We start from the raw sequence: 25,786 nt of genomic DNA on the forward strand, positions 1-25,786 counted from the left end.
AGTTCTTTTATCAGAAAATCCTGCTGGCCGCAATTCTCCTATTTTTGACGAACAACAAAAATTAATTAAACCACTTTATGTTTTTCCTTTCTTAATCACTAAGTGAGGATTTGGGGAAGCATTCATCAACTACAGATTTTAAAGTTTGTTTGTTGTAATTTGTTTGATTTGCAAATTGCACTTTACTTTCCAAGTCTTTCTTATTTATACCAAAAAATACCATGAGACAAATTTACTGTAATATGTTATTTTCATTAGTAAAATAAATTTTTGAATATACTTACCCGATGATCATGTAGCTGTCAACTCCGTTGCCCGACAGAAATCTACGGTCGGGATACGCCAGCGATCGCTATCCAGGTGGGGGTGTGCTCAACAGCGCCATCTGTGGTCAGGTACTCAAGTACTTCTTGTCAACAAGACCTCAATTTTCTCCTCGGTCCACTGGTTCTCTATGGGGAGGAAGGGCGGGTCCTTTAAATCATGATCATCGGGTAAGTATATTCAAAAATTTATTTTACTAATGAAAATAAAATTTTTCAATATTAATCTTACCCGATGATCATGTAGCTGATTCACACCCAGGGTGGTGGGTGGAGACCAGCATACATGTTAACAAAGAAGCTAAGTATCCCGTATTTCATTTTATTAGTTATTCAAAATAACAAATATAAAATAAATAAGTACCTGGTAAGGAAGTCGACTTGAACCATTACTCTGCCTTTATTAAGTACGTCTTCCTTACTGAGCGTAGCGGTCCTCTTAGGATGCTGAACGACTCTTAGGTGCTGAAGTATAAAGGGCTGCAACCCATACTAAAGGACCTCATCACAACCTCTAACCTAGGCGCTTCTCAAGAAAGAATTGACCACCCGCCAAATCAACCAGGATGCGGAAGGCTTCTTAGCCGACCGTACAACCCAAAACAACAAAAAGTATTCAAGAGAAAGGTTAAAAAGGTTATGGGATTATGGGAATGTAGTGGCTGAGCCCTCACCTACTACTGCACTCGCTGCTACGAATGGTCCCAAGGTGTAGCAGTTCTCGTAAAGAGACTGGACATCTTTGAGATAGAATGATGCGAACACTGACTTGCTTCTCCAATAGGTTGCATCCATAACACTCTGCAGAGAACGGTTCTGTTTGAAGGCCACTGAAGTAGCCACAGCTCTCACTTCATGTGTCCTTACCTTCAGCAAAGCAAGGTCTTCTTCCTTCAGATGAGAATGAGCTTCTCTAATCAGAAGCCTGATGTAGTAAGAAACTGCGTTCTTAGACATTGGTAGCGAAGGCTTCTTGACAGCACACCATAAGGCTTCTGATTGTCCTCGTAAAGGTTTTGACCTTCTTAGATAGTACCTAAGAGCTCTGACTGGGCAAAGTACTCTCTCCAGTTCGTTCCCCACCAAGTTGGACAGGCTAGGGATCTCGAACGATTTAGGCCAAGGACGTGAAGGAAGCTCGTTTTTAGCCAAAAAACCGAGCTGCAAGGAACATGTAGCCGTTTCCGATGTGAAACCTATGTTCCTGCTGAAGGCGTGGATCTCACTTACTCTTTTAGCTGTTGCTAGGCATACGAGGAAAAGAGTTTTTAATGTGAGGTCCTTAAAAGAGGCTGATTGGAGCGGTTCAAATCTGGATGACATAAGGAACCTTAGGACCACGTCTAGATTCCAGCCTGGAGTGGACAACCGACGTTCCTTTGAGGTCTCAAAAGACCTAAGGAGGTCCTGTAGATCTTTGTTGGTGGAAAGATCCAAGCCTCTGTGGCGGAAAACCGCTGCCAACATACTTCTGTAACCCTTGATCGTAGGAGCTGATAGGGATCTAACGTTCCTTAGATGTAACAGGAAGTCAGCAATCTGGGTTACAGTGGTACTGGTTGAGGAAACTGCATTGGCCTTGCACCAGTTTCGGAAGACTTCCCATTTAGACTGATAGACTCTGAGAGTGGATGTCCTCCTTGCTCTGGCAATCGCTCTGGCTGCCTCCTTCGAAAAGCCTCTAGCTCTTGAGAGTCTTTCGATAGTCTGAAGGCAGTCAGACGAAGAGCGTGGAGGCTTGGGTGTACCTTCTTTACGTGAGGTTGACGCAGAAGGTCCACTCTTAGAGGAAGAGTCCTGGGAACGTCGACCAGCCATTGCAGTACCTCTGTGAACCATTCTCTCGCGGGCCAGAGGGGAGCAACCAACGTCAGCCGTGTCCCTTTGTGAGAGGCGAACTTCTGAAGTACCCTGTTGACAATCTTGAACGGCGGGAATGCATACAGGTCGAGATGGGACCAATCCAGCAGAAAGGCATCCATGTGAACTGCTGCTGGGTCTGGAATCGGAGAACAATACAATGGGAGCCTCTTGGTCATCGAGGTAGCGAACAGATCTATGGTTGGCTGACCCCATAGGGCCCAAAGTCTGCTGCAAACATTCTTGTGAAGGGTCCACTCTGTGGGGATGACCTGACCCTTCCGGCTGAGGCGATCTGCCATGACATTCGTATCGCCCTGAATGAACCTCGTTACCAGCGTGAGCTTTCGATCTTTTGACCAAATGAGGAGGTCCCTTGCGATCTCGAACAACTTCCTCGAATGAGTCCCCCCCTGCTTGGAGATGTAAGCCAAGGCTGTGGTGTTGTTGGAGTTCACCTCCACCACCTTGTTTAGCTGGAGGGACTTGAAGTTTATCAAGGCCAGATGAACCGCCAACAACTCCTTGCAATTGATGTGAAGTGTCCTTTGCTCCTGATTCCATGTTCCCGAGCATTCCTGTCCGTCCAATGTCGCACCCCAGCCCGAGTCTGATGCGTCCGAGAAGAGACGGTGGTCGGGGGTCTGAACAGCTAAAGATAGACCTTCCTTGAGAAGAATGCTGTTCTTCCACCACGTTAGAGTAGATCTCATCTCTTCGGAAACAGGAACTGAGACCGTCTCTAGCGTCATGTCCTTTATCCAGTGAGCAGCTAGATGATACTGAAGGGGGCGGAGGTGGAGTCTCCCTAACTCGATGAACAGGGCCAGCGATGAAAGTGTCCCTGTTAGACTCATCCACTGCCTGACTGAGCATCGGTTCCTTCTCAGCATGCTCTGGATGCACTCTAGGGCTTGGTTGATCCTTGGGGCCGACGGAAAAGCCCGAAAAGCTCGACTCTGAATCTCCATACCCAGGTAAACAATGGTCTGGGATGGGACGAGCTGGGACTTCTCTAAATTGACCAGGAGGCCCAGTTCCTTGGTCAGATCCATAGTCCATCTGAGATTCTCCAGACAGCGACGACTTGTGGGAGCTCTTAAAAGCCAGTCGTCTAAATAGAGGGAGGCTCTGATGTCTGCCAAATGAAGGAATTTCGCAATATTCCTCATCAGTCTCGTAAACACAAGAGGTGCCGTGCTTAGGCCAAAGCACAGGGCTTGGAACTGGTACACAACCTTTCCAAAGACGAATCTTAGGAAAGGTTGGGAGTCTGGATGGATGGGGACGTGAAAGTATGCGTCTTTCAGGTCTAACGAGACCATCCAGTCCTCCTGCCTGACCGCTGCTAGGACCGACTTCGTCGTCTCCATCGTGAACGTCTGCTTGGTGACATAAGCATTGAGAGCACTGACGTTCAGCACCGGTCTCCAACCTCCTGTCTTCTTGGCTACTAGGAAGAGACGGTTGTAAAAGCCCGGGGATTGATGATCCCGGACTATGACCACTGCTTCCTTCTGTAGCAAGAGCGACACCTCTTGTTGCAACGCTAGCCTCTTGTCCTTCTCCTTGTAGTTGGGAGAGAGGTTGATGGGAGATGTAGCTAGAGGGGGATTGAGGCAGAACGGAATTCTGTATCCCTCCCTTAGCCACTTCACAGACTGAGCGTCTGCACCTCTGCTCTCCCAAGCTTGCCAGAAGGTCTTGAGTCTGGCTCCTACTGCTGTCTGGAGAGAAAGGCAGTCAAAACTTGCCTTTTGCGGACTTGGAACCCTTCTTGGACTTGCCACGGTGACTGTCTGCACGGGTACCTCCTCTGCTGGAGGTTCTGCCACGAAAGGGCGGGATGAACCTAGAAGCAGGTGTATCAACTGCTGTAGGGCGGAAGGGTCTAGGCACGGAAGGTAAGGTTTTAGCCTTACGTGCAGAAGAAGCCATGAGGTCATGAGTATCCTTCTGGATAAGAGAGGCCGCCATCCCCTTAATCAACTCCTCCAGAAACAGACACTTGGAGAGAGGAGCAAACAGCAACTCTGACTTCTGGCAAGGAGTGATACCAGCAGATAAGAAGGAGCACAGATGTTCTCTCTTCTTGAGGACTCCTGATACATATGAAGCTGCAAGTTCACCAGACCCATCCCGAATTGCCTTGTCCATGCTAGACATGATCAGCATGGCCGAGTCCTTATCTGAAGGGGAAGTCTTCCTGCTTAAGGCTCCCAAACACCAATCGAGGAAGTTGAATATCTCGAAGGCACGAAAGACTCCCTTCAACATATGATCAAGATCTGAAAAGGACCAGCAGATCTTCGAACGTCTCATAGCCAACCTGCGGGGAGAGTCAACCAGACTTGAGAAGTCGGCCTGGGCAGAGGTAGGAACCCCCAAGCCAGGTTCCTCTCCCGTGGCATACCAGACGCTCGACTTAGAAGCCAGCTTGGGAGGAGGAAACACAAAAGAGGTCCTTCCCAGTTGCTTCTTGGAATGCAACCAGTCCCCCATAACCCTCAAAGCTCTCCTAGATGATCTGGCGAGAACAAGCTTGGTGAAGGCAGGCGCAGCAGACTGCATGCCCAGAGCAAACTCGGAGGGAGGAGAACGAGGGGTTGCAGACACAAAGTGTTCAGGATACAAATCCCTGAACAAAGCAAGGACTTTGCTAAAGTCTAAGGAGGGTGGCGAAGACTTGTGTCCTTCAACATCAGAGTGAGGATCATCCAGATGAGCAGCTTCATCATCCGATACATCATCATCCGAAAGTTGAGTTGTGAGAGGCAAAGGCAGAGCAGCAAGCTGAACGGCTGAATCCTGCAGAACGGGTGCATGCGTACCTGCGGATCCATCATCATGCCTCTGCTGGACAGTCTGCGAGCTGGCAACAACAAAAGCAGAGGGCTGGTGTGTGGGAGGGTCTGCAGTGGGCTGAGGAGCATGCGGTATGGTATGCAGAGCATGCTGTAAGGTATGCGGCTCATGCTGCATGGTATGCGGAGCATGCTGTAAGGTCTGCAGAGCATGCTGCATGGGCTGAGGAGAATGCCGCATAGTGCTGGAACCCAGCAACTCCTGATGCGGCAGCTCACGCATGTTAGCAGATGGTGCAGCAAGAACATGCGTCTGGCAGTGAGGACTGCGCATCGGTGGAGGAGCTCTCACAGGTGGGGTGTGGGAGCAGGCAGCCGCAGTATCTGCTGAGCGCACAACCTCTGCGGGTTGTAGGTTAACAGGAGAGGTGTTAACCTTCTCGGCATGATACTCCTGCATAAATGCCGCAAGCTGAGACTGCATAGTCTGCAGCATGGACCACTTAGGGTCTACTGTGGTTGGAGCAACAACAGACGGAGCAGAGGCCTGTTGAGGGACCACTCTACCTCTCTTGGGAGGTGTGCAGTCATCAGATGACTGCGGCGAGTCCGAACTGACCCAGTGGCTACACCTGGGCCGTTGGACTAGCTCGGAAGGGACCTTACGTTTGAGCGGTCGTGAGACCTTGGTCCACCGTTTCCTCCTGGAAACCTCTTCCACAGACGAGGAATGTAAGGGCTCATTCGTCTGTAAGTGGATGGGACGATCCTTAGCAGATACGTCCGCAACCACTGAGGATACATCCGTGCGCCGATCAAGGCCTGCCGAACCCTTTGGTCCTTCGACATTGCTTCTCCCCTGGGCTTGGGAGCTTGCAAGAGGTCCCGGACTGGGAGGACGACTGGCACGCACAGATGTACCCTCATGCACAACACTGACACTATGCACATCACTAGCACTAACACTTCCCACTGCACTCTTCGCTTTCAGCTCTCTGACATCTGCCAAGAGCTGATTGCGGTCACTAACCAACGACTCCACCTTCTCACCGAGAGCCTGAATGGCACGCAACATATCAGCCATCCCAGGCTGAGCACTCGTAGCAGGTTCGGGAGTCACCACCACAGGGGAAGGAAAAGGTTGAGGGGCATGGGGAGAGGAAAAATCCACAGAGCGAGAAGAACTCCTCCTATCTCTCTCCTTCTCTAACCTACGTGCATATCTGAGGAATTCATTAAAATCGAATTCCGAAAGCCCAGCACATTCCCCACATCGATCTTCCAATTGACAGGATTTTCCCCTACAATTGGAACATACGGTGTGAGGATCTATAGAGGCCTTCGGAAGACGCCTAGTACAAGTCCTAACACTACACTGCCTGTATTTAGGAACTTGGGAATGGTCAGACATCTTGAATTTAGAGGTAGTCAAGGGGGAATTCCAAAATTAAGCAAAGATCGTTAACCAATGAATCAAATTAATTCCAAAAGCTTGCTAAGCTAAGGATAAAGCTTCCTGAACAGCGAAGGCTAAACTTCAGAGCAAATACATCACCAAAACGTGAACAAAAGACTCCAAAATCAACAGCGTATCCATGTAGGTCTTGCCGGCGGCACGACAGAGGAAAAATTGAGGTCTTGTTGACAAGAAGTACTTGAGTACCTGACCACAGATGGCGCTGTTGAGCACACCCCCACCTGGATAGCGATCGCTGGCGTATCCCGACCGTAGATTTCTGTCGGGCAACGGAGTTGACAGCTACATGATCATCGGGTAAGATTAATATTGAAAAAAGTAATTTTAATAGGAGCAATGAGTTGCATTTCTACACTTTTTTAGTCTTATAAATAATTGAAGCTTTATAATATCTAGCAATAATTCATACATCTACATATTGCCACAACTTAACCCTTTTACCCCCAATGCTATTTGGAACTTTCCAACACTTAACCCCCAAGCGTTTTTCTTTTTCAGGCACGTTTTGCAATATTTTTTTCTTTAGATTGCACTGACAGCCTTAATTTTCGTCATAGAGAGGTCAGGTTGGTCTCATTATTTTGGAAAATGCCTGATGTTTCTCATAAAGTTATCAAAAATATGCAAAAAAAATGCAAATAGCAGTTTTTTGCAAGGACGTACCGGTACGTCCATAGGGGTTAAGGGATGAGTTTTGTGAAACGTACCAGTACGTCCATTGGGGGTAGAAGGTTAATAGGAACTTTGGACTACAGTATACAGTAGTACAAATAAATAAAGAGGAATATCCTTAGATACAACACTTTATAGTATGCATAAAAATACAATAAAAACCTAACAGAGGTACACAGTATATACACTTACCGCCAGGGGGTGCCTTGGTGATAAATCCAGTCGAGCGGTCTCAATCTATGATGTTGATAGAAGAGCCATAACATTTCCCCTGAGCAGTCTGGAGTATCATAGCGAAGTTGCAACCGACCCCCAACATTATCCAAAACAGTTGCAACCCACCCACAGAAAGGGTCTCCCTCATGTAGTACCTGAAATATTAAAAGATTCAGTGACCAAATCATCAAGCATCTTTATAAATTACAAATAACCTTATTAAACTATTAGAATATTTTTTTTTAATAACGTACATCTCTAGAACTTTTCCCTCAATCTCGCTCATTATTTTTCATAAATGGCAATCCTAACTTCCTCTGTCCCATCCCCTATAAACTGAGGATTCTACCCCAAGACAGTGAAAGACCATGGTACACAGGCTATAGCACTGTCCAAGACCAGAGAACAATGGTTTGATTTTGGAGTGTCCTCCTAAAAGAGCTGCTTACCATAGCTAAAGTCTCTTCTACCCTTATTATTATTATTATCATTACTAGCCAAGCTACAACCCAAGTTGGAAAAGCAAGACGCTATAAGCCCAAGGGCTCCAATAGGGAAAAATAGCCTAGTGAGGAAAGGAAATAAGGAAATAAATAAATGATGAGAACAAATTAACAATAAATCATTCTAAAAACAGTAACAACATCAAATAACTAGGTGTATCATAATGCAACCTATTAGCCAACTGTTAAGAAAATGATCAAGGCGTATTGAAAATCTGTGCACCTGCCACTGCATAGAAAGATGCTTATTTACACTTGATCTAGAAGCTGAAGGAGTGATTAACAGATCTGAGCTCCTGTACCATTCTCTAATCTCAAAATCCAACTGCATATGAAATTAATCAGGACTATGGCAAGGACAAGGTTTTGCAATAGAAGGAACTGGATCAAATAGAAGAATTTAAGCCTGTGAGAAAGGATTTGACCCTGTAATGAGCTGAGAACTATCATTTTGATCAACAGATGGTATAATATTACAGCTAAGCAAACTTTTAGCGTTAAGTTAGCCCAAGGTTTGAAACTGATTAGGTTAGTCCTGGGATTCTCTTGATATATTCCAAATAGTCCCCTACCGATTCACTGTTAAGAGACAATGGAATGCTCAAAAGAAAATTTCTCTATAACACAGTAAGCTGAGATCCAGGCCCACCAGTCTCTTTCAGAACATGTCTGGTCACAATTAATTCAAAATTTAATTTCTATATCAACATCCAAATCAACTAGCTTAGCCTGTTCTGAACCTTACCCACCCTTTCCTTTTATGCTTAGTCCAAACCATCTTCATTTCACATCACATTGTTGGTTTCGACATAGAAACCAAAGAGAACATGGATCTCTGTCCTAAAATAGAAGGCTCCAGAGCCTTTAAATATGCGGCCCCCAGGCTATATAATAAGCTCCCACGAAACATTCGAATGATTGAAGACATTAAGGTTTCAAGAGGAAATTGAAGACTTTCTTATTTCATGAGTCTTTTGACAGTGATGATTTAACAGTAAATGAACAATACGCGATATGAAACGTTAAATACTCTGAACGAACAAGGTAAAACAACAGCGGAGGTCCTGTAGAGAGTGGGGTTCCCCTGCTGTATGGGACTGGAAAAGCAGCCATCAAAGTAAGTAAGTAAAGTATTAACTGTATATCTTTTTAAGGATTCGACAGATATGAAGCATTACCAAGATTTCATTGTTTACCATAGAGTGCTACAGATGACATTTCCAGCCATAAAACAATAGGGTAAAGGCAATTGGTGTAAGGCGAGGGGGAATTATTCTAATACTGTACTTTAATATTAGAGGACGAAAAGAAGAGACTTTGGCAAGGAAGCAAGGTGAACCCCAGGTAAGTACTGAAATAATAAATTTCAAAAAAATTCTATTTTATGCATTAGATACTTAAGATTTCAATTTACAATAATAATAATAATAGTAATAAAAACAATAACAATAATAAGCTAATAAACTAAAGACAAGTGAGCTATCCATTCAATTGTTTACATACCTCGACTTTCATTCCGTGTTTAATGCGATCTATGGCTGTATAGCCATCGCCCTCCATAGCTTCTTCAGGCACAGAGTGGCACTTTGAAATAACATCTTCTATCACTTTCTTAGCTTCATCAACTAATGTTTGCTCTCTCAAAAAGTTGGAAAGCTCTTGAGAAGGCGTTAAAGGAATATCATGCTGGCTACTCCACCCAATTGGATGAAGGTTACCAGAGGATATATCTTTCCAAACTTCCATGCTGACAGAACTTTGAGTTACATATCGTAACCTGTAGAAAGAAATTATATCTATTAACCCTTTTACTCCCGGGGTATCTGGAAATTTCCAACCCTTAACCCCCAGGGGGTTATTTTTTTCCCAGCACATTTTGCAGTATAATTTTTTTTAAATTGCTCTAACAACCTTAATTTTTGTCATAGAGAGGTCAGGTTGGTCTCATTCTCTTGGAAAATGCCTGAATTTTCTCAAAAAATTATAAAAAAATATGAATAACAAATTTTTATAGCATTTTTTTGCAAGGACGTACCGGTACGTCCATGGGGGTAAAGCGATGGCTTTTGTGAAACGTACCAGTTCGTCCTTTGGGGGTAAAAGGGTTAATAATCTGAGATGTACTAACCTAGCTATTCAAAGAGAAGTTAAAAGAGATGTCAACAATATATGCAGAGACATTAGCTAAAACAGTTTTTTGTGAAAACCACATAGCATTCACATTTATGCCACACAACATAAATATAGTAGTGAGCAAATATTCCTGGCTAAGTGGAGGTTATGAACACAATCTTTCTTTCTAATTTCTTTGCTCCATTTCTTTCATGATGAGGATTCTCTCTATATGTTTATGCAACAATTAATATTCACTTAACAGCCTGCATACATGAACTTGAAATACAGCACACAAAAGATTAAGATTGTTAGTAATTCTGACTTCACTGTAGAGGACACTGAACAGCTTTATAACACCCAGGAAAATTGCAAGTAAGGGTCTAGCACAACAAAGGAATAAAATATAGTGTAAAAGGGTATTTTTTCTAAACCAATTTGCCAACTTATTTGGAGATATGAGATCATGAGGATCAATCACAATAGTTTATGTTATCATTATGATATTCTATCTGGGTGAGAATCAGTTAAAAAGTGAAAGATTGAATTTAAGGTTCAGAATGTGCCGGGTAATGGCCAGTAATGTATGAAACAAAATCAAAAGCAATATGTTGACAAATAGTATAAGGAAAAATCAGAAATTTTAAGTAATTTGTATTTTTCCTAACATACTTATCTCGAACTACTTTCTTAGGAGTACCTGGAATCTCCTCTCATCCAACCAGAGTTTTGTGTAGTTTACCCTACTTCCGGTTTCTGTGAGGGCTAACCTCAGGCGGAAGGATACGTGCCCTGAGGCTAGGCCTGGGTCAGGGAGCGTGCTAGCTTGGGTCTCGAACCTCAGTAAGTTCTTGGTTGTTTAGTTACTGAAAGGGTCAGTAAGGCACTCAGGGACGGAAGGGCGGGCTATTACCCGAAAGTAGTTCGAGGTAAGTATGTTAGGAAAAATACAAATTCCTTAAAATTTGTAATTTGTTCCAACACGAAGTACTTACCTCGAACTACTTTCTTAGGAGACTTACACTTTAGGAGGTGGGAGTGTCCTACTTGACCCCTAGACCTAGCTAAGCAGGATGAAATGGAACCTAGATAGGGGGTTAGGTTCAGAGGCGGTTAGAAAACGAAACGTAGGAGAAAACTACACAAAGAGCTCATGTTAGTGTCTAAGTAACTCACCTGTGCAAGAATTCCTCGGAGACGTGTCCTTTGATGATGTTGTGACTTGAGGTCTTGTGCAGGCTCTACCTGAGTCTATCTCTGAGGGAAAGAGGGGGAAGGAAGAACAAGGGGGTTTTTAGGGAAACGAACCTGTGTCTCTTGGTCTTACTACCCTGGATTGTACCTGGGGCTATACCGTTAAATCACTTGGAGCGCGGAGATGACTGTTCCTATAGAGAACCCGTCTAGGGACTTTCTCGAGCATTCCTTCAGGTAGTGCGTTGTGAAGGTAGACTGGTTAGACCAGGTGCCTGCTCTTAGGATCTGCGCCACTGCCATGTTCCTTTCGAAAGCTAGGGAGGTACTTAGACCTCTAATGTCATGGGGCCTGGGTTTTCCCGGCAGGGGAACGCCCGCACTGCTATAGGCCCTGATAATCACCTGTCTTAGCCAGAAGGAGATAGTGTTCTTCGAAAACCAGCTTTTTCACTGTACCTGTGGAGACGAAAAGGCTCTTGATATCAGGACGGAGATTACAAGTCCTCTCCAGGTATTTCCTTATGGCTCTGACAGGACACAACTTCAAGTCCTCCGGATTGCCTGAACGAGGAATTGCTGGTATTGAGAAGCCCTCAAACCTGTGATCCCAGACTGCTGGATTCTGGGTCTTAGCCACAAAAGCTGGGACGAACTTGAAGGAAAGCTCACGCCAACCCTTCGCATGTGAGACCTCGTAAGACAGTCCGTGAGTCTCACCCACTCTCTTAGCTGATGCCAATGCCAACAGAAAGACAGTCTTGAGGGTGAGGTCCCTGTCCCCTATGTCTTTCAGGGGTTCGAACGGGGGTTCACTTAACATCTTCAGGACCCTCCCCACATCCCACTGCGGCACTCTGATGGCTTGTTCGAAGCTCTTGATGAGCATTGAGATATGTCTCGAGGAACCCAGATCGATGCCCTTCAGGATGAAGACTTGGCCTAAGGCTGCACGGACTCCCTTGATGGCCGGGATAGACATACCGACTACGTCTCTGAGGTGTACCAGGAAGTCTGCAATCTCCGGAATAGAGGCCCTCAGAGGCTTGATGTTTCTGGAGGAGCACCACTTCATAAAGGTGGTCCACTTAGCCTGGTACACCGCTGCCGATGAACGCCTCAGATATCTCGATATCCTTTCAGCCGTTCCTGCTGAATAGCCTTCCTTCCTCAGGAGACGCTCGATAACCTCCACGCGTGAAGGCGGAGGGACCGAGGATTGTCGTGGAACCTTTGGAAGTGGGGCTGCCGCAGCAGGTCCGGCCTGTCTGGAAGAGGCCACGGGGGAAGGCACGCTAGTTCTTTTAGGTCCACGAACCACTCTCTCTCCGGCCACCAGGGCGCTACCAAAGTCATCCTTAGGTTGCGGGCCGTCCTTACCCTGTTGAGCACCTGCCTGAGCAACGCGAAAGGGGGAAGGCGTATACATCTAGATTGTCCCACCGGTGTTGGAAGGCATCCTCGAACGCCGCTTTTGGGTCTGGGACAGGAGAACAGAATACGGGGAGTTGTGCATTCAGTCTTGTTGCGATGAGATCCATCACTGGCGAACCCCATTTCTGGATGATGAGCTTGGCTACCTCTGGGTGCAGGGACCACTCGGTTCCTACCACTTGACCCATCCTGCTGAGACCGTCGGCCAGGACGTTTCTTTTCCCCAGAATGAACCTTGCTGTGATTGAGATCTGCTCTGACTTGGTCCAATCCAGGAGTTCTAACATGAGATGGCACAGCTCCCTCGATTTCAGTCCTCCCTGCTTCTTTATGTATGCTACTACTATGGCGTTGTCGCACATCAGTGCCACGGTGTTTCCCCGTAGAAGGCTGACGAACTGTAGGCACGCCCTCATCACTAGGATGTTTATGTGTTGTGCCTTTTCTTCCTCTGTCCAACTGCCTCTTGCTGACCTTCCGAGGAGTAAGCACCCCATCCCTCCTTGGAAGCGTCTGTGAAGAGAAGCATCTCGGGGGGCTTGGCTGCGAAGGGCATCCCCTTGAGGGTGTTCGTCCGGTCTTGCCACCATTCTAGGGCTTCTTTTGATTCCGGGAGAACGGGAACCACCTTGTGGGGGGAATCTATCTGGTTCCAGAGTCCCTTCAGATTCCATTGGACGTTCCTGAGCTTGAGCCTCCCTTGGGGACCCAGTTTCTCCAATGACACGAGGTGACCTATTAACCTCTGCCAGTCCTTTGCTCTCCCGGGTTGTCCCGACAAGAAGGGGCGGAGGATCTGGTCCAAGTTGATCAGCCTCTCTTCCGACGGAAAGGCTCTCACTAAACGGGAATCTAGGACCATCCCTAGGTAAGTCATCCTGGTGGAGGGTGACAGATGAGACTTCTCCAGGTTGATGGTGATGCCCAGAATCTTGCAGAACTGCAGTAGCTTCACGCCTTGTTCCCTCAAAACTTCCTCTGAGGATGAAAGGAGCAACTAGTCGTCTAGTTAACGAATCAGGCGGATGCCCTGTTCGTGAGCCCACACTGAGACTGTTGCGAAGACCCTCGTGAAGACCTGAGGCGCTGTGGACAGTCCGAAGCAGAGGGACTTGAACTGCAATGTCTGGGCACCCCACTTCATCTGAAGATACTTCCTGCTGGAGGGGTGAACTGGAGTTTGAAAATAAAGCGTCCTTGAGGTCTATGGACATCATGAAGTCCCCTTCCCTCAAGGACTCCAGGACCGACTTCGGGGTGTCCATCTTGAAGTCGGTTTTGCACACAAACTTGTTGAGGGCCGAGAGGTCTATGACCGCCCTCCAACCTCCCGTTGCCTTCTCCACCAGGAAGAGCCGACTGTAGATGCCCGGGCCCGGCTCCTGTACCGTTTCCATTGCTCCCTTTGCCAACATTGTGGAGACTTCCTCTTGCAAGGCTGTCCTCGTCAAAGGGTCCTTGGGAGCCAACCACTCCGCCCGAATGGCTGGAATCAGGGGGGGAGGTTCTGCCAGAAACGGTAGCTTGTACCCCTCCTTCAACACTGTTACTGTCCACGGGTCTGCTCCGTGGTTTTTCCATGCTTGCCAAAAAAGTCTGAGGCATCCCCCCACCTGAGGCTTTGGCAGGAGTAGGGGCCTCTCTCCCAATCTCCTTCTGGAGGAGCGACCTATATACCCCCTCCTGGAGGCCGAGTAGGAAGTCCTAAAAAAGGCTGGAGCTGATGCTGCTCCCCTACGGGAGGGCTGCGACGGCTGCGACCAAGGAGCTGCTGGGGCGTCTCTCCTGGGCTGGCTAGACGAGGCTCGAGGAGTAGTAGGCCCATCGGACGCAGGCCTCCTGTGGATGGGTCTCCGCAGTGTTTGGGGTCTGGGAACACTCACATCCTTCCGCTTCAGGACCTTCTCCATGATTTCCTCTGCCTCCTTCCTCTGTCTGTCCTTCGTCGTGGAGGACGAGGCTTCCGTGAGCTTGCCCGACGGAGGAAGCCGTCTCTCCTTCTCCAGGGTCTGCGGTGCTACTTTCGAGGACAAGACGAGGCTGCCCGTCCGAAGGAGCGACTCCCTCCGCTGGGCGGATTGAGTCGGAACCCTCGCGGTCTTACGCCTGTCGGAAGCTCCGCGAGGCCGAGTCCCTCCGTGGTTTTAGCTTGTGGCTGGAGGAGAACCTTCCTGGAGACTTGTCTCTGGGGCGCCAACCTCAAGTGCTCGGGACCGAAGTAAGGTCCACGAGCTTACTGCGGGGGATGACCACCCATTCTTCCCCTGGTGATCTGCTCCTCCTGAATTTCCTCCTAGGGGACCTGGAGCGCCTCCTTCCATGTCGAGACCTGGAACATGACCGCGAACGGGAGTGCCTTCTCCGGGATCTCTCACGCTTCCGCCGGGATTTCCTCCGGGTTTCACCTTCCGAGGAATAGGAGGTTGCTGCTACCGATGAATCGGAGGACTCTTCGTAACACGTCCGAGGGGCAGGGGCCTGGAGAGTGGTCGGCTGAACGACTTGCTGTCCTACGGAGGACGTAGGCTGCAAGAACACATCCGGTACTGACGACGGTGGTGCTGGGGGAGAGCGTGGGCGCTCAACGCTAGGGAACCAGGATCCGAGGCCTTCCTCCAACCTCAACGGGGACCTACAGGGCGTCCTCGGAGGCACCCATTTGAGGGGATCCACCGACGGCGAGTCTTCCTTCTCGGGGGCGCCTTCAGCTGCGGAGGTACCTGAAAAACATGCCCATGATGCAGGCGAAGAGACAGGGACATTTTTACTCCACATGGGATCATCAGACGAGACGTGACCCGCGAGCACCAGGGCATCGTCTCTAGGACCCCCACTAACCTCACCTTCAGGCCCCCCACTTGCCTGGAATGAAGCTGCTACCCCACTATCATGAAGAACAGACTCCTGGGGAAGAACCTCTGACTTTTTCCGAGCAACAGACTTACCTCGTCCCCTACTCTGGGCAGGGGAAGGTGGAAGGGAAACTCTATCCGACGGTCCTTCTGGAGACGTAAAGGGCGAAGAGGTGCTAGCCTTCTTGGGCGACCTCTTGGAAGACTTCTTCTTCTTAGTACCGAATCGTACCCACTGCACCTCACTCCATGAATCGCACTCCGGACACGTGTCCGACGGGGAACACACTCTACCCCTGCACGACGAGCACAAGGAATGAGGGTCTACCTCCGGCTTAGACAGAAACGCACCACACGACTTCCCGGCCCTAGGCCCAGGACAACGGCAGGGATGCTCCATCACGCACTATCGCAACACCGCAAGACACAGGAACGCAGCGGGAAAGGATAATAAGGACAAGGTTAACACGTGAGAATGTGGGAACACAAGGGAAGGACAAGGTTAACACGCGAGACCGCGGGGACACAAAGGGAAAACACAGGGATACCACATGGGAACCACGCGGGACACAAAGGAGTCGGGGAGACAAAGAGTCGCACTGAGATAAAGAGAGCGTCGAGATGATATCGCGACGCGACCAGAGAACTTACTGAGAGTCGAGACCCAAGCTAGCACGCTCCCTGACCCTGGCCTAGCCTCAGGGCACGTATCCTTCCGCCTGAGGTTAGCCCTCACAGAAAACGGAAGTAGGGTAAACTACACAAAACTCTGGTCGGATGAGAGGAGATTCCAGGTACTCCTAAGAAAGTAGTTCGAGGTAAGTTTCTGTGTTGGAACAAAAGTTTATTAATGATAATAAATTAGCAAACATATTCATGCTATACTGTACCTCAACAATGGGCCACATATCGTAACAATCTTTGCAATCCAATAACCATTCGGGGCATTTTCTTCATCGAGATGGATTACCTCCAAGATCTGACCTACTTCCATACCAGATTCTAGACTCTTCTCAACCTAAAACAACAAACCATTTCATTAAAATTTCAAATATATTAAAATAATTTAACTTACAAAGTTAAAAAAAGAAAATATCAGAAACATCATGAGAGATAATGAGCTTATATCTAAAACTTTAAATGTTTTACACTGCATAAGCCAATGTTTATGCCCATCTTTAAACACCTGTAAAATTATAGGAATATTAACCCTTTTACCCCCAAAGGACGTACTGGTACGTTTCACAAAACCCATCCCTTTACCCCGATGGACGTACCTGTACATCCTTGCAAAAAAATGCTATAAAAATTTTTTTTTTCACATTTTTGATAATTTTTTGAAAAAAATTCAGGCATTTTCCAAGAGAATGAGACCAACCTGACATCTCTAAGACAAAAATTAAGGCTGTTAGAGCAATTTAAAAAAAATATACTGCAAAATGTGCTGGGAAAAAAATAACCCCCTGGGGGTTAAGGGTTGGAAATTTCCAAAGAGCCCGGGGGCAAAAGGGTTAACAACATAAAATAAAGTATGAATGGAGAAGTACTGTATTGATTTAAAAGCTCAAGATAGAGACGACTGGCAAAATGTAACTGAGGCCCTTTGCGTCAATAGGCGTAGGATGAGATGATGATGATGAGATACTATAATTACTATAAGATATCGATCTAATTTAGAAAACTTTTCACTTATTTATCAGCCTTTATTTCTTAGTGATCACTTGAATCCTATGTTAGCTGTAAAATTAATTTCATAAGAGATAAACATGCTTTGCAAAGATTTGGGGGAATTGATACTTTTTCTCAGTATCACATCCTTACATGATAAAAGGCAGAGGGTGGTACGGCTTCCGTTTCTGTCTCTTCTAGGTATTCCTCCCACTCAAATTCCTCATCTGAAACAATGAAGAAAGATGACATGATAAAATTAAGTTTGTATCTGATACAGGGGATAATATTAAAAACCAATTACCAAAATAAAATAAATTGTATATATTTTAATGCTTTTCCAGTAAGTCTTATGCTTTTGTTTCAAGAGCTAGAGAAATGACAAGACAAAGGAAAAAATGGAAGCAAGAATATTCCTAGATTTGAAAAGACAATCAAGGTGTTGCATCTCCCCTTACTAAATAGCATAATGTAAGTACAGTAGTTCCTTTGCCTAGGCCTTTAGCATACAACAAAACATGCTCCCATAGGAAGTACCCAATAGTGAAATGTTACATTTCTTATATACAACTATCGTATGTGTACTTCTCCAATCCCCTGAACTCAAAACCAGGAATATTACGGGAAGGTTGAAGGATATGAAAGAATTTTATGAATTGTAAGCAATTTCTGCCATTCAAAAGGAAGTCAATATGAAATTGTAGTGCCTAAAGAAAAAATATGGAGGGAAAAAGTTTTCAAGTTGAGAGCCAGTATTACTTTTATTCCAAGAGCTTTTTCCATTACCAAAGGTTTTAAAGTATGGTCTAGATACTGCAAGCATAAATAATCAAGTTAATACTAGGGAAGGAGACATCACTTGACATGGTAATGAACTGGTCCTAATAGGGTCAAAGATTCTTTAGCCTGTCTCTAAAATATAAATATTACAGAGAATTTTTAAATACCAAATAGACAAGGGTAAGTGCCGGGGTTAACAATCAATCTTTATACTATGATTATTGGTAAAAGTAATAGCATAGCACCACTCCGTATGGATAACCCCACATGCATGTCCAGTCTTACACCTTCCTTCTCTTACCATTATGGACTTGGAAAAGGCTACAAGAAAACCTTTGTAATAATTGTTTAGACCCAATAGAGAGAATGGGTTCATGAAGATGTCTACATAAATTTTGAGATCCACATATATTCCAAAAAGTGCCTAAGATGTAAGAAGCTTGAACAAAATGAACATGATAAGAGTCCCTACAATCTGGGCTGTTGGGAAAAATAAAATAAGTGCAGTAATTTATATTTTACCTAGTTATACAATCCAAAGTCCTTTAAAATAGGGATAAATATGTCTTCAGTGGCACTGGAACAGCCACTGAATCATTAGGAAGGTAGTTGGTTAATGACAAGTGGTGTGATGGGGATGCCCCTCCCACCTGGCTGTCACAGAATAGCCAATTTTGTACTTAGGCATATGCTTGAGAGGGGTGATTGAGGTGGGAATCTAATTTAAAGGACTAAGGCTTGTATAGCTAAAAAATATATAAATTATGTACAGTACTCTTAAAAGTTGGTACTTGTTTCTGAGGGTATAAAAAGCCTTTCACTCATTAGAGAAAGGAAGTCCCATGGAACTTAATTGGTAAGTTCCATTCTTACCAGGCATGTCATCCTTCCTGGTTTAGTATAAAGAGTGAGCAAAGTGACTCAAACAGCCTCCTAACAGCTAATCACAGAGCTTTAGAAGAGGGACTCCGTCAGTAATGGCTTAAAAGGTAGCTAGTACAGTAGAGTACTAGGACCTGTTGTCTGCAGTGTCAAACAAGACATGTCCTGAGAAATTCTTGGAAGATCCAATCTATAAGAAAGGTGCTAAATCACATAATTCGCCAGCATCAGACGCCTAACCAAAGTGAAAATGGTTGTAGCTGCTGCATCCCTTTGTGAGAGGAACAAGAAAGAGGTAGAAGAACCAATCATTCTACCTCTCCTCATGACTTATGCCAAACACGTTATCTTAAAAAGGATGCATCTCAAGTCCTGTAAGGGAACTGAGAGTGCTTACACAACTACCAAGCAGCCACCTCAGGACTCAAGGGAAAGGGCTCCAGGGATCTGTGAGCAACATCCATAAGTACAGAGGCAAAGGAGGTCCAACACTATGAGCTTCAAGTATGCAGACAGGTAAACTAGAAGGCTATTGACAGGAAGGGGTTTGTAAGCGCTTATTGAGATGGCAAAGTTACGTACTGACCAGTCGCATCTGCAAGCAAACAGCATCACCAAGCCAGAAAGAACATTGTGTGGACACTCCCTTCTTGCTTCTCCTGGGGCTAATGAGAGGGCTGTGACACTTGCATATAAAGTGTAGAGACCTCCTCAAGTAGCACGGGGAAAGGGTCTATCTGTCACCAATTCTTGGTCTTTCACTGAACCCGTGACGTCATCTTCTCAACCAGCTCAAAGAAGTTCTCGCAGGAAGATGGAGTAGGAATCCCCAACACTGGGCTACACTGTCTCTAGGGAGAGGGAAGGTACACTCACAGGACCCCACGGCTGGAGGTGTAGCCACAGACACAGGAGTAGGGATTAGGGTCCCCAGGCACACAACGGTAGGGGTTACGTGCACAAGGGTCAGGGTGACAAGCACAGAGGACGGTGTGGGTAATACTAACAGAGGACAGGTCATGGAATGTGGTAACCCTGGGTATAGGAGCTACACACACTTTTGGCCCCAAGGCCAACTTACGCCCAAACCTGGGCGTTACACTTCCTGGTACCAGGACCATTTTTGTCAAGACAGGTGTCACTTTCCTAACCTTCAATCTGTTTAGGCTAAGTGGGGCAACCATCGGAGTCCTTGATACTAGGGACACCACACCACACTTTCACCACTGGCATCACCAGGAATACAGGGGACACTGACACAGGGAGATTCAGGAAGTAGCCTTAGCTACAAGCTCCCTCAACAGTCATGCAAGGCCTACCTAAAAGACCTAAGGAAGCCAATGACCTCTTTCAGTAAACTCATCATCAACAGTCACACCGAGACGGGTGAAAAGCTCCCAGCTTCTGATGGGGTGTGGCAAACACTTGGGGATACATCACATGCCACCAAAACCTGAAAAGCCTGCAGATATAGATCTGAGGGCCTCTTGCTTCAGTTGCTTTCTCCCCAGGGATCAAACAAAGGGTGTATGCACAAGGGCAAAATCCGCAGACTGAGGCAGCAAAAGACTTTGGTGTCTTATTTGGCGGTGCAAAAACAGACCCCATCGAAGGCTTAGCTCACTTCTTTCCCCTCAGGGCGTACACCTGCCATAGCACAGAAGGCCAATACCTACACTTGGCTCACATGGAGGATTAAAAACAATAATGCCCCCTACAAGAGACAGAGTGTGAATTTAAAGCTGGTTGCAAAATCTACCGCTATGCCAAGCAAGCACGAATCTCTGACTTAACTTCCATGCAGTAACCTAGAACAAATTCACTTCCTGCAAAAAAAAAAAGTTTGATTAAGAACCGACAGCATATCGATACTCATCAGAGGCCAAATCAAAAGAGAAGCTGGTGAGTGGGGAGGCCTGCCTCACCTGTGCCCTCCACCAGTAGTTTATCAACTCATTAAAAAATTTTAACAAGTCTCCAGCTGGCACTGAAACAAACTCTCCACTAAAGAATAATGATTTGTATGTTGCATGGGAACAAAATTGCAACATTGCAACAACAAAAATATCACCTTAAAAATTAATAGTTTCATTAGATAACTAGAAATACTTACCACATGGAGGTTTTTCTACGATATCTTCTGTCTTATCCATTGAAGAATCCTTCTCCTCGTCATTTTCTTCCGGTTGGTCTGGCTGGTTATGTTCAGCATCCATGTCTGTGGTGCAAAGTTAGTTCTGTTTATTTACATTTTGAAATCAAGGATATTCATTAAACTATTTCCATCCCCACGAAAATGTATCATTTCTAAGTTTCAACATGAGATGGATATACTAAACATACAGCACCATTGTTTTAAGCATGCCTTAACCATTAGTCATGAAGTCATGACACCTATAGGTGGTTTATGGGATACAAATATGGGAAACCCCTTACACCTCACAAAAATACTGTATGGTATTACAAATTTTTGTGCAATTCAATAAAATAAACCAGATAATATCTTCCACAAGAGTGAATTCACAAACAACAATGACACATAGAATTTAAATGAGTTGCAAGTCGTTAAACAAACACTATTAATAAAAAGATGTGGATTGGGATCATCCAATAAAATCATTGATTGGTACTCGAAGGATTTCTCACCAACAACCTTGGCCATAGTGGAGCTGACACACCATGCTTATGATCTTCTTGATAGAATCTGAAAGAATAACTTAGCAGATGAGCTCTGTAATTCCCTGCTGAAGGAGGGGCGTGGCTCTGTATGAGAAAAGACGCTCCTCCTATTACCTGCAGGAACAGAGGTGTACGAAAAGTCCCACATTCACCTGGGTTGTGGAGTCAGCGTTGGATCACGGTGGGACCTTTCACTTGTATCCAAGGAGAAAACCATCGCATCAGGCTCACAATTGTTCAGCTAAGTGAAAATCCCTCTCAGAGAGGAAAAGCAGCTTCTTGAGGCCAGAGTGCTCCTATGCCACAATAGGAATGGTGGAGGTGGGAGCAATGCTCACTATCACTTGGATAAACTCTAGAGTAATGGTCAGGGGGTGAGATAAGTCATTCTCTCCCGAAGGAGAAAAATGCAAGTACAAGTACCAAACCAGTGGGTAAATGACGTCTCTAAGTCAGCCAATAGGAATATCCCATCTGCATGACGGCCAAAGATCTAAAGGATCTAAGCAAGTATCCAAGGGAAAAGGCAAGGCTCCTAGATCAGCAAGACCGAAGTGAGTATTTCCACTAAGTATACTAGGACAGTAATAACTGACAACAGACCTAATGGTTAGGTTTGAAATCTTATGGGTAGTCTAAGAGTGTCACAAAAAGTCATAACCTACAGGAACAGTGGGTACCTAGGTTACCTAAATTACTCAGGCTTTAAGGATTGCTCCTTTTACCCAAATTATTGAATAAAAAATCCAAGAACAAATTCAGGAACGTAAAGCAGAACAAAACGATGGATAAGGGCATGAGCAGTCCCTATCCATGTCCGGACCTCTTCCCTGGCACCATTGAATGAGCGATGTATACAGTACCCCTTCCTGGCAATCAGCACGGCTCAGTGTTCAAACATACACAGAGCATGGCCTGCCATTTGTTAAAGAAAATTCTATCCTCTTAGAATACAATTCCCTGGGCTGAGAATGAATCCAAGGGTATACCCAAAAGAGGCTGATGATAAACTCAGTCATAAACAACCATGGTTCACATCAGTGATTGAACTTGTCTGTCACTAATGACCTCCGAAATAGATGAAGTGTACAGGTGAGCATGGTATCAGGTGGAGAGTGGGCGGATTGCTTATGGTGATGACGAACCTTGTTCTTGATTGTTCATATGTGACGGAACATCTGGCACTCATATGAGCAATGAGAGCAGTCCATGGTGTTCCAGTTTCCAATCGTGTGTGGATGAGCCACATGGAAAGAATAGTTGACCAGTGATTGTTCCCTACTGCTGGAGCAAGTGAGAAATCTTATCCTGATCCGAATAACAGAGACCAAGGATTGTATTACCAATCATGAGAGAAAACCTCGTCGCTCGTCTAAGCGTGGAGACCGATAACTGGTTTTGCTCGTGCATGGGCGTGGGAAATATTGTCACTCCTATTAGTGTGAAGACTATCCAAAGTTCATAATTGCATGTAAATGTGGGAATATCTCCCCAGGTTGCACAAGTCACAAACAGACTAATGATTGTATTTCCAGTAGCATAAACTTGTGATTGATTGATTGATTGATTTAAAGTTTTCAGGCATCCTGACATCTAAGGTCACTGACCCCGGTAAACTTGTGAAATACATGGGACAGAAGGTTTGTTATCATCGTTGAATAAAGATTTCGCTGTACCATAAGCTTACCTTTGATGCACTTCGACTATTAAGCAAAAGCACTCACAAGCACAAAAACAAGCACTTATCCCAAGCAGAGAAGATACAATATGTAGTCGCGAAGAGCAGCAACGAATATATCCATACTCTTTGAGGCCAAAAGTGACGTAATATAGTTGTGCAGGAAAATGTCTCACCCATCCACCTCCCTCTAACTACCGCACTTAACTTGTTAACCCTTTTACCCCCAAAAGACGTACTGGTACGTTTCACAAAACTCATCCCTTTAGCCCCATGGACGTACCGGTACGTCCTTGCAAAAATCTGCCATCTAAATTTTTTTTTGCATATTTTTGATAATTTTTTGAGAAACTTCAGGCATTTTCCAAGAGAATGAGACCAACCTGACCTCTCTATGACGAAAATTAAGGCTGTTAGAGCAATTTAAAAAAAATATATTGCAAAATGTGCTTGAAAAAAAATAACCCCTGGGGGTTAAGGGTTGGAAATTTCCAAATAGACTGGGGGTAAAAGGGTTAAAAGTTTCAATAGCTCTTCCAGCTCACTGAAGACACTCCTATCTAAAAGATGATGGCTTGTGTTCCAATGGTTATGATTAGGCTAGTAAGGTACGTCAAGTTACAAGTCCCCCGCTTAAATATGAGTTCAAGTTGTTTACTGGGGAGGATACTGCTGTGGTTGGGCACCACAGCGGGAGGTTAGGCTTGCTTGGCCGACGTTCTAACTAGCCTCCATTCAGAAAAAATCAAAACTGAAACCAATCAACTTTCACAGTTAGGCATCTTAATTCACATTTGCGTTCTTAAAAAATACGTTTGAATTGGTAGCCTATCGGTATAGCCTAAACCTTTTGGTATTAGTACATACGAGGGCAATGTAGGCTGGGTATTTGAAATTTACATAATCAGATAGTGCTCCTCAAACACACCATTGAACCACATAACTTATACATGTACTAGGAAACTAATAATAACCTAAATACCATACAGTACTTTATACAAAATTTCTAATTCCAATACCCACAAACTCCCACAAATTGCCGAACTAGCGGGTTATAGTTAGGAAAGGCTCATGAGATCGGAAGGGTTAGATCTGTGTGTGTTCTATGCATATCAATTTCCAATTTTCTATCCCACTAGAACTTGGTCGCCACTTACAATCACCTATTAAGAGACCATTCAGTGGTGTTTTCACCGTTACATGACAGTTACGTTCACTTCTAAACAAATGCTACCTCTCTCATTTTAAAAATTCTTTCCAATTTTTTAGGGGGGAGGAAAATTCTTGTTGCAATCATTCTTAATATACAGTCATTTTCCTTGCAGAGAAAATAAGAGGTACTACTAGCGTCTTCATACGTGCCTTGTAGGATTTTGATGTCAAAAACTGTTGAAAACCTGTATTTCAACAGATATAAGGATGAATGAAACGTGAAGATACAGCTGTAAAGCCACATTTCACAAGGGAAGCCAAACCAGGGATAGGGCCTCATCTAAAAGCCACTTAGTTGGGGGGGGGGGGCGGGGGCAGGAGAGCATAGCGCCTAAAACCACACCCACGGGGTAATTAAGGACAATAAGGAGTCTTATGTTAGGTTAAGTTGAAAATTTTAAATTGGGTTACAGTACATCACTATCTATTTCCCTTGTGAAGTATACTTTTTCAGGTGAACCTTCTTGCGTTTCTTTTATTTTTCACTTGTAACTTGAAAAACACAGGTTTATAAAATTATTGACAACAAAACCAGCTTTTGATTCCCTATTTTCTGTACCATTGGAATTGGCTGCCCTTTGTAATCTTCCAAGTGGCCAACCGGAAACTTTTTAACATGCCCTTTTTTTTATGGCTAATCGCATACCTTGACCCCATTTATATTGGCTAATCACTTACTGCACCTATACGTCTAAAGAGAAGCCAGCTTTAAATGTTGAGCAGTTGGAAAGATGTACTTTTTAAATAACAATGATGAATGAAGGGAGGCTGATCGGGAAAGCAACACTAGGATACGGTTTACCCTAGGGAAAAGTAAGGACACTTAGTCCTAGGGGGAGGTTACAAGGAGGGTAGGGGGGTTGATAAGGACAGGAGTCTTAGATTAGGTTAAGTGAAAACCATGGATTATGCCATACCTTTGTTTCCATTTTGAAATAATGTAAATTTTTACAGCTGTTTTGTGGAAGCCTTTGTATATTAGCAGCCAGTTTCTCCAGCTTGCATAGAAAACGGGAATTTTTTTCCCCATTTTCCAGTCATTCATAAGAATTTTTACTGCAAACCCCTTACACAAGAACACCACCTAACTTATACTTCCCAACCTAACCTAACCTACAAGCCGTGTCCTTACCTACTTACCTAACAGGTGGCTAACGTTCCCCTACCACCGCTCTTAGACTGTTCTATTGTTATCCAGCCATCACCATACAAACAGGTGGCCCTTAGCATATATACACCCCATTTTGTGAATCAAAACACTCTAAAATTTGAAATAAATGGGGTTTCCATCAAATATCGTCTACAGATTACTAATGCTATTTGCTGTATAAACACACCAAGAACACCTCTGTTTTCTTCATTAGATAAAATGTAGTATCATAAAGTCAACCAAAATTGTCAGAAATACCTAAAAACACATCAAGGAAAGCTATTATCTCC

At 45.0% G+C, this 25,786-nt stretch overlaps 1 protein-coding gene across 1 annotated transcript in view; it reads right to left on the minus strand.

Annotated features, from left to right (window-relative positions):
* LOC137629687 (scm-like with four MBT domains protein 2) overlaps positions 1 to 25,786 on the minus strand; it is a 47,515-nt gene that overhangs the window by 21,022 nt on the left and 707 nt on the right. Inside the window, exons 2-6 of the mRNA XM_068361243.1 lie at positions 20,891 to 20,995; positions 17,269 to 17,342; positions 16,338 to 16,465; positions 9,359 to 9,632; positions 7,329 to 7,507 (exon numbers count right to left, since the gene is read on the minus strand). Of these exons, the coding sequence (XP_068217344.1) occupies positions 7,329 to 7,507; positions 9,359 to 9,632; positions 16,338 to 16,465; positions 17,269 to 17,342; positions 20,891 to 20,995 (760 nt within the window). The remainder of the gene's footprint in view (positions 1 to 7,328; positions 7,508 to 9,358; positions 9,633 to 16,337; positions 16,466 to 17,268; positions 17,343 to 20,890; positions 20,996 to 25,786) is intronic.

This window comes from Palaemon carinicauda, chromosome 37, assembly GCF_036898095.1.
Source record: "Palaemon carinicauda isolate YSFRI2023 chromosome 37, ASM3689809v2, whole genome shotgun sequence".
Taxonomy (NCBI): domain Eukaryota; kingdom Metazoa; phylum Arthropoda; class Malacostraca; order Decapoda; family Palaemonidae; genus Palaemon; species Palaemon carinicauda.